General features: G+C 36.5%; 3 protein-coding genes across 3 annotated transcripts; all 3 read left to right on the forward strand.

Moving 5' to 3' along the window:
* Window positions 1-1,088: 1,088 nt before the first annotated feature.
* LOC133316172 (uncharacterized) lies at window positions 1,089-5,373 on the forward strand. The gene is made up of 6 exons (XM_061517894.1): window positions 1,089-1,348; window positions 1,622-1,827; window positions 2,191-2,470; window positions 3,629-3,736; window positions 4,414-4,658; window positions 4,894-5,373. The coding sequence occupies exons 1-6, from the start codon at window positions 1,169-1,171 to the stop codon at window positions 5,009-5,011; spliced, it is 1,137 nt and encodes a 378-aa protein (XP_061373878.1). The 5' UTR covers window positions 1,089-1,168; the 3' UTR covers window positions 5,012-5,373.
* A 719-nt stretch (window positions 5,374-6,092) lies between these two features.
* On the forward strand, window positions 6,093-8,050 carry LOC133316184 (pentatricopeptide repeat-containing protein At1g08070, chloroplastic-like). Its single transcript, XM_061517907.1, has one exon. The coding sequence runs from the start codon at window positions 6,093-6,095 to the stop codon at window positions 7,986-7,988; it is 1,896 nt and encodes a 631-aa protein (XP_061373891.1). The 3' UTR covers window positions 7,989-8,050.
* Window positions 8,051-14,130: 6,080 nt separating this feature from the next.
* Window positions 14,131-17,891, forward strand: LOC133316185 (pumilio homolog 12-like). Its single transcript, XM_061517908.1, has 5 exons — window positions 14,131-14,885; window positions 15,009-15,174; window positions 15,425-15,642; window positions 17,210-17,465; window positions 17,808-17,891. The coding sequence occupies exons 1-5, from the start codon at window positions 14,131-14,133 to the stop codon at window positions 17,889-17,891; spliced, it is 1,479 nt and encodes a 492-aa protein (XP_061373892.1).
* Window positions 17,892-20,909: the final 3,018 nt, after the last annotated feature.

Below are 20,909 nucleotides of genomic sequence, written 5' to 3' on the forward strand. Positions count from 1 at the left end.
CTATGTGGTCTTTATTTTGCGTAAGAAATGAGTGAAGATTGAAATATGAGGCGTGGTTGCTGCTGGGGTGTATCATTGGTTGCTGCTGAGGCGTGGTTGTTCCTTATTTTGTGCAAACGATACGTTGGTTTAGAAATCAACTAGCAAAACTTGAGGGAGCTCAGGCATTGCATCATGCACCTTCCACCACTTTTCATGTGCAATATCACTTGCAATCATAGTCCCTGTAGCATAACCAAGGCATCAAATGTAGATAGTGAAGAACATGCAAAGAATTGGAGGCTCAGCAGCAAACCACATAGTTTTCATTTATTTCTTCTCCTCCTCATCACCAATCAAAGAATGCTTCAAGAAGTTCATGTGTCTTGCTATCCTATGCCACCATGTAAATATTTCAATCAAATATCCCTGGTCCCCTCCATTGTAAGACATGCCACTCATTAATATGATCCACCATGTAATTGTCACAATCTTGAGTTGATCCAGCCATGCGGATGCTTTGTGCAGCAACTATAGCTCCACAAACATAAACATGAGCTTGTGAGGGGTATTTCCAGCCATGTCGAACAGGTGTCAAACGATATTGCAACAACGACTCTATTGAATAAAGAAAGTCGATATTTTAAAGGGATATTTTTGGTTTTTTGATATTTTTCTCATCAATCTTTTACTTTCAACAAAATATAATCTTAGTAAATATTTGTTAATTTTTCTGGTAATATTTCGATCTACCAAATAATTTTTTTTACATTTTTCCACTAATTTAATTTTTTAATTATTTCTCCACTAATTATATTTCCCTGATAGTAAAATTTATCTCCTGCACCAAACGTCCCATTAGTGGTTTCCAACTTTCCATAGTTAAAAAATTTAAAAAATAAAAGAAAAGAAAATCACATAAATCGAAATATGTGTGGCATGGAAGTATTTCTGCATAGATTATAGACCAAAACCAAAATGCTTGCGTCTTGACTGATCCGTAGTCCATTACTCCATTGGTGGATCCATTTGTCTTTTGGCCTGTTTCTACGTTTTTTATCACCCACAATTAATTACTCTTTCCCTTACTCTATGTTTATTATTGTGGCTGCTATACCCTGCTGCTAGAAAAGAGAAAGAGAAAGAGAAAGAGAAAGAGAGAAGGGAAGGAAGAGTGGGTGTTGTCGTCATGGCAACCCTTTCCTCCTCTCTTCCTCTCTTCCGTACCCACCCTTCACCTTCGCGTTTTCGCCCCTCCCTATCCCTGTCTTTCTCTCCTCTGCGTCATGTCTCAAACCCTACAAAATCCCGAACCCCCTTTTTGGTTCTTGCTTCCTCAACCAACTCCTTCGGCGATTTCACCTCCAAGGTTCCTTCCCTTTCTTCTTTTTCTCTAATTTATGCTGACTTATGGGTTTTTCCATTCATTTTATTCCTTTAAAAAAAAAAATCATTGTTTTTAATAATACAATTAGAGTGGAAAAGAAGCCCTTCCTTACAATAATACAGTTTCTCGTTTCATGTAACATTTTTCCTATGTGGCATTTCATCCGAAAGATGTATGTGTTGTAATTAGCATTTTTGTTAATATATAACAACAATATATAACAGTGAATTTGACAATTGAGCGTTATTCTTCTAGAAATCAGTTCTCACGGAGTTGATACAAGAGATAGAACCTCTGGATGTGAGCCACATCCAGAAAGATGTTCCACCAACTACAGCAGATGCCATGAAAAGGACTATATCTGGTATGCTGGGCTTGCTTCCATCTGATCAGTTTCATGTCGTCGTCGAGGCCTTGTGGGAACCCCTCTCCAAGTTACTGGTTTCTTCAATGATGACTGGGTAAGTTCAATGTCAATGACTGTGTCAAATACTTCAGTAATATATGTATATTCTCTGTCTGGAGCTCATAGGACTGTTATTATGGTTGTAGGGGTATTGTTTGCTTTCAAATATCATATAAATTATGCCCTCTTGAAGCCTGTAATTTGGTTCTCCTTTTCTCTGAGTTGTTTAGATAAATTGACAAGTCCTTTGGCGAAGGGAGAGAATATTGTTCTTACAAGTATTAATCTGCATGGATGTACGTTCATAAATGTGCCCGATTTTTTTGAAACTTCCAATGAATGTTGTCCTTTTCATGCATGACCGGGTACTGATTGTCCAAATTGAGGGAATATGAAAAGATTTCTTCTTGTATTGCAGGTACACACTGCGCAATGCTGAATATAGGCTTTGCCTGGAGAAAAACTTTGATACGGATGAAAGAGATCTAGATAAGCCAAAGGCAGAAAATACTAAGCTTGACTTACAAGGGTTGCTACATGATAGTGTAAATGTAATTGACTTTGGTAGAAACAATAATTTGTCTTCCAAAGTTGATAAGCGTCACGAGGATGTCGACATTCAAGACCTTGGTAAAATATCTGTGGAAGCTCAACAATATATTTTCAATTTGCAATCTCAGTTGTCTTCCATGAAAAAGGTATGTTGTAAATTTAAGGATCCTTCCTTGATACTAGAAAGAGTTTAAGCGTGGGATTCATGGTGTATTGAATGGTTTTTGAAATGTATTTTGCATTGGACAATGCAAATTCTCGATAGTCACACATATCATGATATGCTTCATCCTTTAATTTGGACATGCTCTCTAATTTGTCTGCTTGGCTGTGATCATAGTTATCAATTGTGCCGCTTTTGTGTGCTATACTGCAACTGTAGCGGGTAGCGGCCACAGTCCGCTATTGGCCGCGCCACAATGCTACACTTCACCGTAGCAGTTGTAGAGGCCAATTGCGGCGCAATAGCGCCGCTACAAGGACAGAGTGCATGTTTCCGTTTTTATTCTCCACTTAAAGTTCCAACTGTCATATTTTAATGGCTAAATGGTCTTTTTAACCGATCTTTCCATCTGAAATGTGAATTCTCTACTCTCTCTGTGCGTCCACCATTCTCTTTCGTTTCTGAGCGGACCAGCAGCCAACTTCACTTCCGGCAACCAACTTCAACTTTCGGTGATCGACGACTAGTCCCCCCTCCATTTCCAATGATTTTCTCTATTCCAGACCTTCTGTTGTTTTTTGGCCTCTTTTTTTCCTTTTTTTCTCCCCCTGATTTATTCTCTCTTTTTCTTTTTCTGCCTTTATTTGTTAATACTACTCCTATGTGAACTCCTTATGATATCTGTACAAATGAAGATGACATTCCTTTCTTCTAGTTTGATTTTTGTTCTAAAATTAGTTGACTCCTAATTTTATAATAATTCAAAATTATACCTTAAAATTAGTGAACCAGAAATATCTTATAAATTCTGGCTAAGTTTTTTGGACTTTTAGTACAATTTCTTCTGTTGTATTTGATAGCTAGTTCACTATTTGATTTGAAATATTTGTACAACTCTGTTCCAGCAACCATATTGAAGATGGCAGGTTCATGCATAGGACTTCATTGTTGCGTTATACCGCTACTCGCTATAGCATTTTTGTGGGTTGGCCGCTTCCGGCAGCTACCCGCATTTGATAACCATGGCTGTGATTGATCTTACATTCAAATTCAAATCCTTTAGTTGCAAATAGACCAATATTAGAAATAAATAGTTTTCTCATTTGACTTTCTTTTCCAATTTTTGGCGACATTTCTATAGGAACTACATGAAGTGAAAAGGAAAAGTGCTGCTCTTCAAATGCAACAGTTTGTTGGAGAAGAAAAGAACGATTTATTGGATTACTTGAGATCTCTTCAACCAGAACAGGTTTTGCCTTTTTGAGAAAATTCCTTAGTTGTCTTTGCATTCAGACCTTTTCCCCCCTGTATATGCTGTGTAATGGCTATGTATTAGCATGGTGCAATTCTATCTGGCCTTGGTTTTTCATCCCAGTATTTATCTTGATGTATAGCTTGGAAACATATGAAGACTGACAATTTGTCTTTGCTGTTATAATGTTGTATCGGTGCACTGTGTATGAAATGACCGGGAAGAAGAAAATATCTAACACAAAATTATTTTAAGTGATTTCCGCTTTGGTACATTTGTTGCTTATTCTCTCTACAATCGATAAGGATATTTTTCTTCATATAAAATTTTTCATGTTTAATTAATTTATTTTTAATGTATTTTAAAACACTGTCGTTCATATGATTTCTGGAAGTCATCTGATTCATGTAGCCTACCCTACCTAGTGGGAAAAGGCGTTTGGTTGTTGTTATGCTCTTTAAAACATTTATACTTTCCCATCGTTATGATGGAAATTCTAAGGTTGTCACAAATCCAAATATTCGTTCAAACATTTAAAGAAGCACTTTCCCTGGTATTCTTTATTGTGACATTATTAGATTTTGCTCGCCTATTTCATTTAACTATGTTTTCATTGCATTTATTTTCAATTTATATCAGTATTTTAGTTGGTTGTGTATGTGGCTAATGAGCAGGTAGCTCAGCTATCAGAATTTACATCCCCCGAGCTGAAGGACACCATCCTCTCTGTTGTCCATGGTCTCCTTGCTACCCTTTCTCCCAAGATGCATTCTAAACCTTCAACAATGTCAGAGAATGCAACAGTTGGAACAGCAAATGCTGGGAGTGAGGATTGTGCTGAGGTTGTTGAGAATTCTTCACTTCAATTTCAGCCTATTATTTCATTAACACGGGACTATCTCGCTCGTCTGCTTTTTTGGTCAGTTTTTTTCCCCCCTGCTTTTGATTATGTACTTTCTTTTCTGTATATGTATTTTATTTATTTATTGTGCAAGAATGAATAATTTAGGAGTTAATGATGTTCAAAAGGGAATCAGAATTTATTATGAAGCTCGAAAGATGATTTGGAATATTTATTTATGAGTGCGTTGCTTGTTGATGCAAATGTTCTGAACAAAACTAACTTTCCTTACTGATAACCCCCCTATAAAAAGGTGCATGCTGTTGGGACACTATCTTAGAGGCCTCGAGTACCGAATGGAGTTGATGGAACTGCTGTCCTTGACAAGTGATGCTGAGAATGATGCCTCAGGGAGTGAACAAGTTGCTTGAATGCTGTTCAAATTTTGGTGGTTCAATCTGTATATAAACGTGCGGTTTCAACATGATTTTTCTTTTCAACATGAAGAGATAATAACACAGACACAAGTGCTAGTCACTTCTGCTGAGGAGATATCGTTGCTTACAGAAAAATAAATCTTGCATTACTGGCACAAGACCATGGGAAGGATCAGAGTTGATTGGCACAAACCTACTTGTTGGTGCTGGGTGATTATATTATAGGTTATGGAAATATTGTGACGAACTATGTTGCACGAGATGCTAGATGAAGTTGATTATTTATCAGTTTATATTTCGATAACACAATTGAGTTAGATGTATCTAGATTTTATATTTCTACTTGATTCATATCATTTGATGTCTTGACCCAGCAGTAAAGAGCTGATAAAATCATCAAAACAACTCATTCGGGGGAATACTTTAAGAAAGATCTTAAAATTTTCTGTAATTACTCTTATCTTTTTAGTTAAAAGTTCAACTCGTTATGAAGAACAAAATAACTGCGGCTACACCTTTATGCATCTTGTTTGCTGGATTAGTTGGATTTCATTGATGGCTGCTCTACACCATATAAATATGTGTTCATATGTGTTTCGGAGAGCCTTTGCGACCTTAATTTTGAATGAAGTTGATTGTCTAAAATTCATTTTGGTTGAAAGTGAAATCGAAGTAAAATGATTTTGGTGACTATAAGTAGCTTCTTACGACGCCAAACTAGTTTGTTTACGCATCGAAGTAAGAGAGTACACATCTTGTTCTTGTATATTTTTTGAAAAAATATAGTGCAACTGTTGTGGATGACGACCTCAAAATAACAGATTATTGAAGTACACAGTTTGCTTCACGTCAGCACTTCAAAACTCTTTTTGCTTCCCATCAGCAGTTCAAAATGTACAACCTTCAAATGCTTTATCAGAATTCAGGTATAAAGCAGTTTTAAGGAAGAGTTATTTGTACTTTCTAAAGTAACAACTGTTGTTTGAAGTCAGCTTGTTTGTTCAGATTCAAACCTCGAACATGTGACATTTTTTAGCGGTCTTCAAATGAAAATTCGGATAAAAATAAAATAAATATGTTTTCACCGTCCCATTTCTGTGTCGTTCCCACCCAAAAGTTCAAACTCTGCTCCTCCTCTGTTTTTGCGCTTCTTCACTCTTCCACTGCAGACCCGAACAGCTTCACAAACCTTGCTGCACTCCTACAGGGCCACCTTCCGCGTTCTTATCTCCTCCAAATCCATGCACGCATTTTTCAAGTTGGCGCGCACCAAGACAATCTCATAGCTACGCGCCTCATTGGCCAGTACCCATCTTGCGTTGCTCTCAGGGTCTTTCACCGCCTCCGAAATCCAAATATCTTCCCTTTTAACGCCATCATCAGAGTCCTCGCCCAAGAGGGTCACTTCTTTCACGTATTTTCCGTGTTCAACGATTTGAAACAGCGTCCACTTTTACCTAATGACTTAACCTTCTCTTTCCTCCTTAAGGCATGCTTTCGGACCAAAGATGCCCGTTATGTTGAACAGATTCATGCCCACATTCAGAAAATGGGTTTCATTGGTGACTCTTTTGTTAGTAATGGGCTGGTTGCTGTGTACGCTAAAGGCTTTAACAATTTGTTATCTGCCCGCAAAGTGTTTGATGAAATTCCTGACAAAAGTGCAGTTAGCTGTTGGACTTCCTTGATTACTGGTTGTGCTCAGTCTGGTCAGAGTGAGGAGGTTTTGCAGCTTTTCCATGTCATGATTAGGCAGAATTTGCTTCCCCAAAATGATACACTGGTCAGTGTTTTATCAGCTTGTTCTAGCCTTGAGATATCAAAAATTGAGAAATGGGTTGACATTCTTTCGGAATTGATTGATGATACTCGAGAAATTTGTCATGATTCGGTTAATGCGGTTATCCTTTATTTGTTTGGAAAATGGGGGAAGATTGAGAAGAGTAGAGAAAGGTTTGACCGAATTTCTACAACAGGAAAAAGAGGTGTGGTTCCTTGGAATGCAATGATTAGTGCATACGTTCAAAATGGTTGCCCTGTGGAGGGTTTAAGTCTTTTCCGCATGATGGTAGAAGAACAAACCGCTAGACCTAACCACATTACGATGGTTAGTGTGCTTTCAGCGTGTGCTCAAATTGGTGATCTGAGTCTTGGTGGTTGGGTTCATGAGTACCTGATATCTATTGGACATAATGGTACCATTGGGTCAAACCAAATTCTCGCCACAGCTTTAATTGACATGTATTCTAAATGTGGCTGTTTGGAAAGGGCAAAGGAAGTTTTTCAGCATACAGTCTCCAAAGATGTCGTCTTATTCAATGCAATGCTCATGGGTCTTGCAGTAAACGGTGAAGGAGAGGATGCATTGAGACTCTTCTACAAAATGCCAGAATTTGGCTTACAACCCAATGCTGGAACATTTGTTGGTGTTTTAAGTGCATGCAGTCACTCTGGGTTGTTGGAGAGAGGACGCCAGATTTTCAGAGACCTAACCTTTTCCAACTCTCTTAAATTGGAACATTATGCTTGTTACATTGATCTGCTTGCAAGAGTAGGATGTATAGAAGAAGCTATTGAGGTTGTAACTTCTATGCCTTTCAAGCCTAACAATTTTGTCTGGGGTGCTTTGCTTGGAGGGTGCTTGCTCCACTCTAGAGTTGAGTTGGCCCAAGAGGTTTCCATGAGGCTTGTTGAAGTAGACCCAAATAATTCTGCAGGCTATGTGATGTTGGCTAATGCACTAGCATCTGATAGTCAATGGAATGAAGTTTCAACGCTGCGACTGGAAATGAGAGAGAAGGGGATCAAGAAACAGCCAGGAAGTAGTTGGATTAGTATGGATGGAGTTGTACATGAATTTCTTGTTGGCAGTTACTCACATCCTCAAATTGAGAGCATACATCATACATTGATTGGATTGGTGAAGCATATGAAAGTAGCAAGCAGTTGTCAATTTGTGAGCTGTTACTAGATATGTTGTGATTACTACGAGGGGAAATTACGGTAGTTATTTTTTCTCAAAGCTTGCAGGTCTGTGTGAGGATATAGTCAAAGTGGGAATTAGGCTTTTGTGGTTTGAGACTGCGTAAATAATTTATTAATTAAATGTCACACCTCATTAAAAAAATTCCCCTTAAATAAATTAGGTTATATTATTTTATAGATTGTTATAATTTCACAGAATTTTTTTGCAGGTCTTTGTAGTTTAAAAGTTTGGGTAAAGTTCAACTAATTTTCTTGTGTTTAACTTCCTACCTCCCATTTTTTCTTTTGAAAGTTCAAATACCCACTGTGGTTTGTCTCCTATATTTTTTTATCGTTTATCCCTTTGTGCTTTTTTTAATCCAAGTCTCTCCTTAATAGTATTAGAGTTTATAATTAATATGACTATTCTTACAAATATATCCCTAAATAGGATAACAAACACCGTTGATATGTGCGAGTAGAGGTGGTAAAGTGGGCGGCCCGCCTCACCCTGCCATCAACCCCCCAAAAACGAGTAAGCCCGCCCCGCTTTTAAGAGTGGGTTGAAAAAATCGGCAAACCGGGCGGGACGGGTTGGGTCGTGCCTATTTTTCACTAACTCGCCTCGTCCCTCCCCGTCATCAATCCGTCAAAAAATGAGTTAGCCTATCTTGTCCCATTTTTGAGAGTGGGTTGTAAAACTCAGTTCGCCCCGTCCTGTTTGACGGGCAGGTCGACCAGCCGAGCCGAGCTCGACCCTATGTGGGAGTATACTCAAAATTTCATCCCAACAAATATATATAGGGTGTTGTCAAAACCACTCGACAAGACACGAATACATGTAACACGTATACGACACGAATTTTTATTCGTATCAGAATCTTCGACACAAACAAGACTCGCAAATCTTGCGGATGACACGACACAAATAACACGCAAATAATAGGTCAAAACGGTAAATGACAAAAAAAATTAAAAAAATGGTCAAATTAACAAAAAAAATTAAAAAAATGGGTCGAATTCGTGTTGACATGACCCAACTCGCAACACGACATGGAATTTTGCGTGTCATGTTTTTCCAATACGAAGACGACACAAATTTAATATGGGTCAACCCAAGCATGAATTTTCGTGTCAACTGTCAAGAATTGACACCCCTAAATTTACATAATGTTAAGCAACCACAATATAGACTTCTCACATAACAAGAATCCCCCTTCCAGACATAGAAGATATGTGTGGGTGTAAAGCAATTGTTGCTCAAGGTTATCAACGTGCTACTACAAGTGTCCATAATGGCAGTCTAAAAAACTTATCTACAAATTAACACCATCTGTATTGATGGCCAACGGGGCCGCAACCATATTATGTTATATGGCATGCCTTCGACTGGCAGTTATCCTCCTTTGATAACTGACTTCTAACATCTTGGTGGTTGACGAGGGTATGGAGTGATCGCCGGTGCAAAGAGGCATGGATAAGTAGAGACTCCTAGAAGGTTCTCAGCGGAGGGGTACATGAGTGAATCGAATACACACCCGAAAAAGAGGAATTCCAAAGACTGTACAAGTATAGGACTCTACAGTTTGGGATAGCTTATAAGAATTAATTGATACTACATAGACTAACAAGATGCATCTACTTTTCGATAGTCCAGAATGAAAGAACTCCATAGTTAAGTGTGCTTAACTTCAAGCAATTCTGGGATGGGCGACCTCTTGGGAAGTTTTTCCAGGAAGTGTGTGAGTGGACAAAGCAAGCCAACAAGTCTCGTGTTAGTTTGTAGGGACATTCATCGATTTTTGAAGTTGTCGGGCGTTACAAGTGGTATAAGAGCATGGCCTCTCTCCTAGTACGATGTGGTTCGAGGACAAACCAGACGAAAACTGGGGGGCATATAACATCCCGATGGCTGACAAGGGCGGAGAGTGATCGTTGGTGCAAAGAGGCACGAACAAGGAGCGACTCCTGGCAGGCTTCTAGCGGAGGGGTACATGCATGAATCAAATACACACCCGAAAGAGAGGGATTCAAAAGACTGTACAAGTATATGACTCTATAGTTGGGGATAACTGATAAGAATTAATTGGTACTACCTAGACTAACAAGATGCATCTACTTTTCGATAGCCCAGAACGAAAGAATTTCATAGTTAAGTGTGCTTAACTTAAAGCAATTCTGGGATGGGCGACCTCCTGGGAAGTTTTTTCAAGAAGTGTGTGAGTGAGAACAAAGCACACCGAAAAGTCTCATGTTAGTTTGTGGGGACTGTAATTAATTCTTGAAGTGGCCAAACATTACATTCGACACTTATGTGGTGAAACTTGCCTTTGATTGCTGTGATGTTGATCATTGTGTTTATATGAAAAGGTTAGAAGGTGACTTTGTTATTCTAACTTTGTATGTTGATGACATGTTACTCGTTGGAAACATTTTGAAGATGATTAGCACTGTAAAAGGACTGTTGGAAAAACAGTTTGAAATGAAAAATTTAAACGCTGCAAATGTGAACTTGGGTATGCAAATTAAGAGGGAGCGTGACAAAGGAAGATTATGGTTGAGTCAGCGAAAGTACATAGAGGATGTTCTGAAGAAATTCAAGATGACTGACTGCAAATCTGTGTTGACTCCCATGTCTACTGGTTCTAAGTTATCGGTTGACCAGTGTCCCAAGACTAAAGAAGAAGAAGAAGAGATGGCATCAGTTCCTTATGCTAGTGCAGTTGGGAGTCTAATGTATGCAATGATTTGTACTCGTCCAAATATTGCCCAAGCAGTGGGAGTATTGAGCAGGTATATATCCAAGGAAGGAAAAGAGCATTGGACAACGGTGAAGCGTGTGTTCTGCTATCTTTATAGTATGTCTGACCTTGGTTTATGCTATGAAGGCGTGAAGGGCTCAAGGGGACAGACATTATTAGAGCTGAGATGTTTTGTGGATGCTGATTGCGGAGGTGACATTGATAGTAGAAGGTTTACAAGTGGATATGTTGTTTTCTCATTCAACGGAGCTATCAGTTGGATAAGTAAGAATAAGATCACTATTGCTTTATCTACTATAGAGGCTGAGTACATGGTCTTAACACATGCTGTCAAGGAAGCTATTTGGTTACAGAGGTTGTGCATAGAGCTTGGCTTTGCACAAGGAGAGATAATTGTTGGGTGTGACTGTCTGAGCGTCATTTTCTTGACTAAGAACTCAGGTTTCCATGCGATGACCAAGCATATCAGCATACAATACCATTTCATCAGAGAGAAGATTGAAAACAAGGTTGTATTGCTGGGGGAGGTTGACATAAAGATCAACAGTGCTGATTTTCTGACCAAGGCAGTGACTTCAGAGAAGTTTGAATGATGTACAACTGTATTAGGATTGAAGAAACATGCGAAGCATTCACCAAGTGGAAGACTATTGGATATGACTCATATTTCGCATGCTGATGAGAGCCCTTGTTGTCGGGGTCAGCAGAAAGGCAATTGAGGTCCTAAGGGAGCTGCCCCTAGGCCAGGTACTGTTGTGGGTCCCTAATTTATTAAATTTTTTATTTTTCTTAACAGTTTGGGCTTAAACCCATAAATAACTGTTGTTAGAGTTTTCTAATCGTATTTATATTTTTTTTTGTAAACCGAGTGACTTGTAATGACTGGCGGTAAGGTGAAAATATAATACAGACAAGTTGGACGTAGTTTACATAGGGTGGACCAGGGTAAATCGTTGTGTGAATATTCTCTTTTCCTTTTCCTCTTTTCTGTTTTGCGATTTGTGTTTGCATGTGTCGATTTCCAACACTAATCACTACTAATATAAATAAACTAACTTATTTTACACTCTTGATTTAAATACTGATTACATATTAATCAATTACATTTATATAATGATTTTCACTACATATATTATTGGGAGGAAGGATCTTTTGACTCCAATAGTCTGGTGTAAGATTGAAAAATCTTACTTCTCATTTGAGTCATTAATTTGCGTGCTTCTGACTGATATAATTTATTTTCCATTAATAATACTTAATGAATATAACTCAATAACATATAACAATATGGTGCATGGAGAACAACGACTAAGATGGGTAATAAGTTTTTTTAATTTTACATCGGAGTCAAAAGATTCTTCCTCTATTATTGGTTACATCGTAACAATAATTATTATATTTTAATGCCTAATCTATTGTCACTGTATTAAATACAACCAAAATTATCTTAATAGCACTAACCTAAACCTAAAAATAATAATTACTATAGTATTATTTCAATAATAAAATTAAATAAATTAAATAAGCGAATACTTGCTTGAAATATCTCTTAGAGAGAGAAGCTAGACAGAGAATTTATTGAGAAAGAGAGAGGAAGAAAAGGAGGAAATCAGAATTGTTGACGTGTTTTTTTTTTGAAAATATTCTAATCGGTTTATTATTTCGCAACTAATCTGATTCGGAGCGGGTCCATGATTAATGCTTTAAACCTCTCCCAAAGTGGCACTAGAGAGATTCGAACGCATGCTCTCATCCTCACCTATTTAGCTCTCATGCGTCAACTGAGCTACCACCATTTGGTATTGTTGACGTGCATCGAAATCTCAATCCAATATACTCCCTAAATCTCAAATTGTTGACGTGCCAAACTTGTTTCGGTTAACATGCGGAAATGATCGCATTATTTTTTATAATTGTTTCAAAAATAAATTAAATAAATATTTTTTCTGGTCAAAAAAACTTTTTTTTTTAAAAGCTCTTGAAAATTTGAAATACTATTTGTCCAAAAATAAAGGAATCATGACCCTTAAACTGCTAAATTAGAAGGGTTTTAATGCCTGGACTAGCATCTAGGTTATACTTTTGGGAGGTATATGTATATAGGGATAGGATATTGTGACACACAAATAATGTTACGCACAATGTTACGACCACATCTTAACCGTTGATTTCCGTCAATCAACGGTTATCATTTATTGCGAATTAATAATTAATTAATGAGTTTGATTTGAAAAATAATAACCGTTGATTGGCGGAAATCAACGGTTAAGATGTGGTCGTAATATTGTGCGTAACATTATTTGTGTGTCACAATATCCTATCCCATATATATATATATACTATTAGATTTAATGTACGAAAAAGGGGCCAATATACGTGTTATTGTGTGTTTTTTTTTTTTTTTTTATTTTATTTTTTAGAGTTCATTTATCTTTGGAAAATAGTTCAACAATGAAGCGGAAAAAATTGTTGCAAAGACTAATAAGGCATCATGTCTCTACTTATTAAAGTAAAAAATAAAATAAAAAATTCATTGTTTATTTTCATTCCTTCTTTATAATTACATCTTGGTTTTAATCTTGTTGAGCATTCTATTTTGATCGAGTTCAATTTTACTTTATTCAATAAAAAATGTCTATAAAAATAAAATGAAAAGAAAAAAAATTAAAAAAGAAGATTTTTTTTTACAAAGTCCCTTTAATGATCCAATATCAAGTTAACCCGTGACACATTTTCCTATCCAATTAACCTATATCTGATCAAACCGTAGACGCAATTAGAAGAAATGCACAAGTTTTACCCTGAGTCATCCAAGATTGTTAACATATTTAGCACTTATTATCAGGCACATGGGACAATCAGGCAAGTTTTCCCTTTTATTTGTATTTGATTGAGAATTCTAACGCTCTTCTCCAATCAAGTAAAGAAATTAAAGGTCGGGAATACAATTTCCTAATTTATAGTAAGATTGTCTTCTGACCAAGTCATAAATTTATGGTAGCTGAAAATAAAACGGTGTATTTTAAAAGTATTTCGAGAGAATATTAAATCAATGCATTTAAAAAAATTCAAATTTAAGGAGAGATGATAATGCCATTATGAATAACAAATTAGTATAAGTGGGGTCCACCTACCAATCAAATATTCAAACTAAAAGCTTTCCCTGCATGAAAAAAATAAAAATAAAATAAAAGTCCAAAGAGATGTGTACGTGATCAAATCTTGAAATCTCTATCAAGATCAAATCCTATGATTTCTTGATAAACCAGGACTCTCATGATCAAATCCTATAGTTTCCATATAAATTCAAACACAACCCGCTTTTTCTTCAACTCGTTCTTCTGCTTCCATAGTTTGTGTTTTTTCTGTATTTTTTTTCCTCTTTCAATGGAACGCAGAGATTCCACAATGTTCCCTAACAATAATCATCTCAAACCCATCATTCTTGATCCTTCTGTTCAAAATCGCGGTGCTCAAAACGGCACCGTGGTGGAAACCCCTTATCCCTTTCCCCCATGGAATCTGCACCAAGTTCAGAGTTCTGAGTCTTATTGGTTGAATCAGATTCAGAACACTGTTAACCCTACTGTTGGTGTAGAAGCCATTGAGTCTGCTATGAAAGGACTTAACTTGTCCACGAATCACTATTCCCGTGATTTGGGGACCAATCTTTTTATTCAAGAAGATTGCTATTTGAGTAGTTTAAGGATGCGTGCTGCTGCTGCTGCTGCTGCTGCCCCAGATTGGAGGATGGGAAATTCATTTGAATATCCTAATTGGAATAGAGTTAGGTTATTAGAATGTTACAGGTTAATGATGCAACGCTCACAATCACAAGTGGGTCGTTGTAATTTTAATTCACTTGACGGTGTGAGGAGAAGGGTGGTTTCAATGGCAGAGGATCAATATGGTTGTCGTTTACTGCAGAGGAAGATTGATGTGGGGACACCTGAGGAAATTGGAATGATCCTCTCTGAAGTGAAGGATCATTTGCATGAGCTAATGAGACACCCTTTTGGCAATCACGTAGTTCAGAAGATTTTTGAGGCAAGGACTGTCACTGTGGATCAGAAAGATGCAATTTTTTCATTGATTATCCAAGATATGCAGAAACTGAAATATGTCTGCGTAGACAAATACGGGTACCATTACATTTAATATTTCTTAATTTTCTTTGAAATTTTAAAAAAAATTATTGAATTTTATGGAATTCTTTATTGAATTTTACGGAATTCTTGCGTTCTAATTTTCTTGGTATAATATAGGAGTCGGGCTATGCAGAGAATGCTGGAGCTGAATGTAGAAACCCAAGATAAATTATATGCAGTTTTATGTGCATTTCATCCCATCATTCTCATATTGGTGAAAAATGATAATGGTGCTAATGTCATTGAGCACTGTGTGAAGCTTTTCCCACCAGCATATCAAAAAGTAATGCACACAATAATAATATCCCATTCTTGTGCTTCTTTTGATTACATTACATATGTAATTGTTCTTACATTGCAAAAAAAAAAAAAAAAAAAAACTTGGTTACACATCCTAGAATGGATACAAGAGATTGTATTTATTTCAACATTGCAGTTAATTAATTATAATAATACTGATTATGTCACACAAGTGAACATGAATAAGACCTTTTTTTTTTCATCCAATTTTTAATTGACGATTTTTCATTCAGGTTATTTTGGATGAAGTTGCAATGAATTGCATTGATATTGCAACAGATAAAAGCGGTTCTACTGCTATTCAAAATTGTCTGGGCCATGTTGATCGGGTACAAGCTATATTTCTGCTGGTTAAAGAAATTATAGTCAATGCTGCAGTCTTAGCAGAAGATAAATATGGGTTTGACTTCCAACTCTCAAAAACTGCTCGTTATATTTTATTGCTTATTTTGTAATTTATTTGCATCCCGTATTTGAAAGGGCAACGATGTTCTCTGGTTAACGGGCCGAGCCGAGCCGAGTTTTGGTTTTAAAAGGTTAAGCCTGTGTTTAAATGTGTCAGCCTGACCTGACCTAGCCTGTTACCTGTTACGAATATAATTATCGACTTTGGCCTGTCTTATTTACAAAAAATAAAAGCCTGGTTTGACCTGTTAGCCTGTTTAAAAAAAATAAGACAACAAAAATTTATCCAAACAGAATATACAATCAACAGCACTAGTAATTTCATAAATATTCATAAATTCAATGTATATCCAAACAACATAATATAGAACAAAATTATTCAAAAAATCTTTTTAACCAAAAAAAAGTGAAATGGATTGAGGAGAGAGAAGAGACTATTACAAGTAGTATAAAAAATAAAAAATAAAAAATAAAAATAAAAATTAATATACTAGGTCGAGCTTTTGAATTGGAGCCTCAGGCCTTTTTATTAAACGAGCTTTTATACAAGTCCAAGCCTGGTTCCAATAACCAATTTCAAACATGTAAGTTCAGGCCTTCACGAGCCGAGCCAAAGGACCCTGGTTTGTTTACCACCCCTATTCTCTGCTGCTTTTGGATCCTCTCATGTGCAAAAGTGATTATGTGATCATGTTATCTGATCACAATCACTCATTTAAAAATTATACATTTTTCTCTCTTTTATCTCATCATCAATGAGTGGTTGTGATCAAATAACATGATCAGAGGATCACTTTTTCATATGAGAGGATCCATTCCGCGTGCTTTTACACCTTCATATGATTAGTTGTAACTAACTATTTTTTATTTATTTTTTGGGATAACTTTTTTTGTAAAAGGGTGTTTGATAGAAGGTTTTTTTTTTTTTTAAGATTTTAGGGAAATTAAAGATAATAATCTTATTTATCCACGTTTGATACGAGATTTTTAAATTTTATCTAGAAATCTAATTTTTTTGAATTTTTATTTTGTGTGTGAAATTTTCTAAAATACCATTTAAGAATACCATTCTCTAAAGAGGATGATATTCTAGGATTCCCATGACAAGGGAAAACTTAATACAACCTAACATAGTATTAAGAAAATTAATCCAATATTCCTTGGAATATTTTAGCCTACCAAATAACCTTTTTATAATATTTTCAGAAAACTCAATTTATCACCATATTCCTGAAAATCGTGATTTTTGAATAAATAAAAAATTTGGGTTCTCCCCAAGTGTCTAAAAGTTTGATTACTAACTAATTTTAAAAATTACTAATAAAGAATATTATGTTACTAGTAAGACAAAAAAAAAGAAAAAAAAAAAGCTACGATCAACTACATGAAGAATAAGGTTTTTTTCTTTCTCTTTTTCGTATATGAAAATGAAACAAGTCAGGGATTTTTAATATTATTTATTCAAAAGAATTATAACAATGTAGATTATCATAGTATTCTTCATTCATTTTTTGAACTTTCAGCTTGTAAATTTTGTATATTTATTTTAGTTTGAATGTTCCTTCGTTTTTAATTTTTAATATTTAATAATTTCTTTCTTTATGCCCAAATAGGAACTATGCGGTGAAGGTTTTAGTTGGAATGAAGATGCCTACGGTAAATGCATCAATAATATCAGGACTTCGCGGAAAATATGTTCAATTATCTATGAATAAGTTTGGTAGCCATGTGGTGGAAGATCTCTTGCAATTTTCTGGAGAGGATGCTGCTATTATAATTCGGGAGATTATAGATAGCCGTGAATTCTTGAATGTTCTTCAGCATCCTTACGGAAATTTTGTTGCTCAGAAAGCACTGAATTTCTCCACGGTTTGTATTATTATATATTTCTTTTTTATTTCATCAATTTTTTTAATTTGTGTTTTCCCCTCATAATAAGAAACTTTTTATGAAAATTCCAATTATGTTGTAGAATGTTTTTTAATACAGATCAATAAGTGCTCTTGCTAGCATTCTTTAGTGTTTAATATTTGTCATCCTTTATTTCTTCTCCTGCTTTAATATCTATATCAGGCAAAGAAGCATGTTCTAAATCATAAAATACCGCACATACTCTTAACAATTGTTGATGTTTTGATTCAGAGCTTGTTTCTGTAAAAATTACTTTCACATATATGCTTAATCATTTTTATCTTTTTATGTTTATTGCAGGGTCTTCTGCATAAAAGCCTTCGGAATACCATTTTATCCAATTATGGAAATTTACATAGTCATATTTATGGAAAAAAGTGCTAGCAGTTGCCAAAGGAAGCAAGGTCCATGGATAAGGGATCACTAAACTGCTGGATTGTTACTTTTTCGTGGGTGATATATACTGCGTGACTGTTTAAGTGTTTATTAATGAGATTTATTAATCTCATGTTATTGGAGATATCTTGTCTCATGTCATAAAGATAAATATGTAGGTCCCTTTAGTTTTATTATTATTATTTTTTATAAAAGGTTGGCATCGTTCCGTATGATTATCTCTATGACATAATGTAAGATGTCTCCGACAACATGAGAAAATATTTTCTCTTTATTAATTTAGTATTGTTATATGTAATTTGGTTTGTTGTTTTAGGGATAGGTTATTGTATCTACTTATTTTTTTATGTTTACCTCATCTATCACTCTCCAAAACCATTAAATAAGAATCTTAATTGACTTTTAACATTTATCTCTTCTCTTGAGATTCTTATCTAACGGTGTTGAAAAATGATAGATAAAATAAACATAAAAATAAATAGATAAAATAATATATCCCGGTAGGGATTTTCCCATTTAGTACTGTTATATGTCTGTTTGGTTTGTTGTTGTAGATAGGTAATTGTCCCATTACTGACTATTTTGTGGAGATGTAATTCTAGATTTGTGCACTGTGCTGCCGCCTCATTAATATTATTGCCATGCACACTTCGAAGTTTGAATGTGGGTTTAGATTCAAAAGAATAATTTTTTTTCCATCCATATTCAAGATGTAAGTTCGAGGAATTTTTGCTTGTTTTTTTTGGAACAATGCTTTGCTTTAGGAACAGTGACCATTTTGTCACTGTTCCCAATTTTTTTACCTATATGCCATGCTAACAGTGTTATTTCTCAAACTGCCACGTGGACAAGTTCGCTAGGCAATGTAGCGAACTATGTTTGCTGATGTGTCACGTTCCTGGTGGTGCACACCTGAAGTAGCGAACTTGACTGCAATAAATGCTGACAGCTTTGGCAAGTTCGCTGCCCCTTAAAGCGAACTAGGTGTGCCACGTGTCTGACATGCACCTAGTTTGCTGTAGGCGGAGGTGCAGGCTCTCTAGGGTCTGTCAATCTACCAAACTCAGCAAAGGAAGACAGAGCCTGAAGCGCCTCGTCGTATATCTGACGGTATGTGAATGCTCCCCTTGCCTCGTCCGATGACATGTGAGCAACAGTCTCCATACGGTCACTCTGCGATGTAGAACACAGTAAAATATGTTAAATTAATTTGTCGACGATAAAATCACTCAACAATATGTATAATATGAAACCTAAATGCATACCATATGGGAATGAACCGCCGATCTCTGAGTCATCCACCTACGAGTATGTCAGAAAAACCACTGGATGTAAGTAATGTTGACAGAGAGGTGTCCATCGGATGTGTTAGCCTGAAGTCCCTGTACAACAAGGGCATCTCTCGAATGCCACTACGCTATATAAAGACTGTGGCGGTCCTTCCAGTCCACGTCACCCTTACCAGTAGGGGTGACAGTCAGCAGCTCGGAACATGGTAATGGATCGCTCGTGATTGGCGACCTGTATCTAAACTGTCGCAGTACTCGATCAGGCTGCTGGTACACGACAACCTGGTAGTGTATGAGTGGACATATAGCTAACCATCTGCGCGACTCGACGCCTGACAGCGGATGTGCTGGGAATCCATCATAAGGCCTCCACCGTATCCTGCGGCTGGGCATAACGTCAATATGATGACGGTAGCGTCTGATGTGAGAGTAGACGAACTGTCTCGACGTATAAATGTTAAACCTGCAAAAAAATTGCGCAAACAAGATTACCAATTTATATAATGGACATAATAAGCAGTTATACAACAAAGACAATATCCAAATTGGAATAAAAACATGATAATGCAAACAAACAATTACCTGACTCCATATATAGCGTCGGGATCAGTAACCTTAGGGACACCAGGTGAGATGGTAGGGAACCGCGTCCATGCCCACAACTGCAGCAATAAAGCACATCGAATCGACCGGGCTCTGTGACCTTGCATAACTCCCTGCACAAGGTAGCAAGTACGACAGAATCCCAAAAAAATGTCCCCGTCCGCTGGAAATCATCGAAGACTAATAAATATCAGGCCGGGACGAAGCTGGATGCAGTCTCAACGAATAAAATCCCCCCCAATATGCGCAGGATCAAGGCACACATGTATCTCATCCGATCAGCTTCAGTGCCGGCATGGTCTGCGTAATGCAGAAATCTCTGACGAAGAAATGTCAGTGACAATTGGTTTTTATGAAAATCTCGTTGTCGCCCAGGTTGAACTCCCAACAAATCTGTAATCATCTGCTGGAAAGGATGGCCTCCAGCGCGGCCACAGATAACCTCCCCATCCGTGGGCATCCCCAGCAGATGGTGAACATCCTCTAAGGTGATTGTCACCTCACCCATCAGCATATGAAATGTACGCGTCTCAGGCCGCCATCTCTCAACCACGGTCGATATCAGCGAGTGATCAATCTGTTTACGAAACAATAATAATTTACCAAAATTTATAAAACATCCAACTATGAATGCAGCTTATACAAAAACAATTTTCACTAACCTCGTGGTTGCGCAAACGCGCAACATGATAAAATCTAGCCTGCTTAAGGTACGACTTGATATCATCCGATATATCCAGGTGATCATATGTTGCAGCATGCCTAACATTAAGGACACGATCACGTACAGATGGGTCATCCGATAAGTTCCACACATGAATGGAAATGGGTTTCTCCTGCAACACAAGGAGAGTACGGTCGGATGGACCCGGGTCGATGAAAGTCTGATGCGGGTCGTGCTGGTCCATCGATCTATTTACAAAAACAATTATATTACAATTACAAAATTATAATATGTAAAAACTAAATTCTAATTATTAAGAAATAATTAAATATCAAACATCTGGACAATATTCTATAATTCATAAATAAATATTAATTAATAAAAAATTACAACATTAATATACATAGAAAAATGTGCATAATTAAATATTACTTAATTTTATTAAATAAT

The sequence above is a fragment of the Gastrolobium bilobum genome, unplaced genomic scaffold, assembly GCF_033153095.1.
Source record: "Gastrolobium bilobum isolate Gb01-03AN ecotype WA unplaced genomic scaffold, APGP_CSIRO_Gbil_v1 utg25868, whole genome shotgun sequence".
In the NCBI taxonomy this organism is placed as follows: domain Eukaryota; kingdom Viridiplantae; phylum Streptophyta; class Magnoliopsida; order Fabales; family Fabaceae; genus Gastrolobium; species Gastrolobium bilobum.

Bases quoted from the DNA above. Each gene is read 5' to 3' on its own strand.
- LOC133316184 (XM_061517907.1), top strand. From the start codon at position 6,093: ATGTTTTCACCGTCCCATTTCTGTGTCGTTCCCACCCAAAAGTTCAAA.
- LOC133316185 (XM_061517908.1), top strand. From the start codon at position 14,131: ATGGAACGCAGAGATTCCACAATGTTCCCTAACAATAATCATCTCAAA. The intron at 15,643-17,209 runs GTAATTTATTTG...ATGCCCAAATAG, and splicing joins TATATTTTATTGCTTATTTT to GAACTATGCGGTGAAGGTTT. The intron at 17,466-17,807 runs GTTTGTATTATT...TGTTTATTGCAG, and splicing joins AAGCACTGAATTTCTCCACG to GGTCTTCTGCATAAAAGCCT.
- LOC133316172 (XM_061517894.1), top strand. From the start codon at position 1,169: ATGGCAACCCTTTCCTCCTCTCTTCCTCTCTTCCGTACCCACCCTTCA. The intron at 1,349-1,621 runs GTTCCTTCCCTT...TTATTCTTCTAG, and splicing joins TCGGCGATTTCACCTCCAAG to AAATCAGTTCTCACGGAGTT. The intron at 4,659-4,893 runs GTCAGTTTTTTT...CCCTATAAAAAG, and splicing joins CTCGCTCGTCTGCTTTTTTG to GTGCATGCTGTTGGGACACT.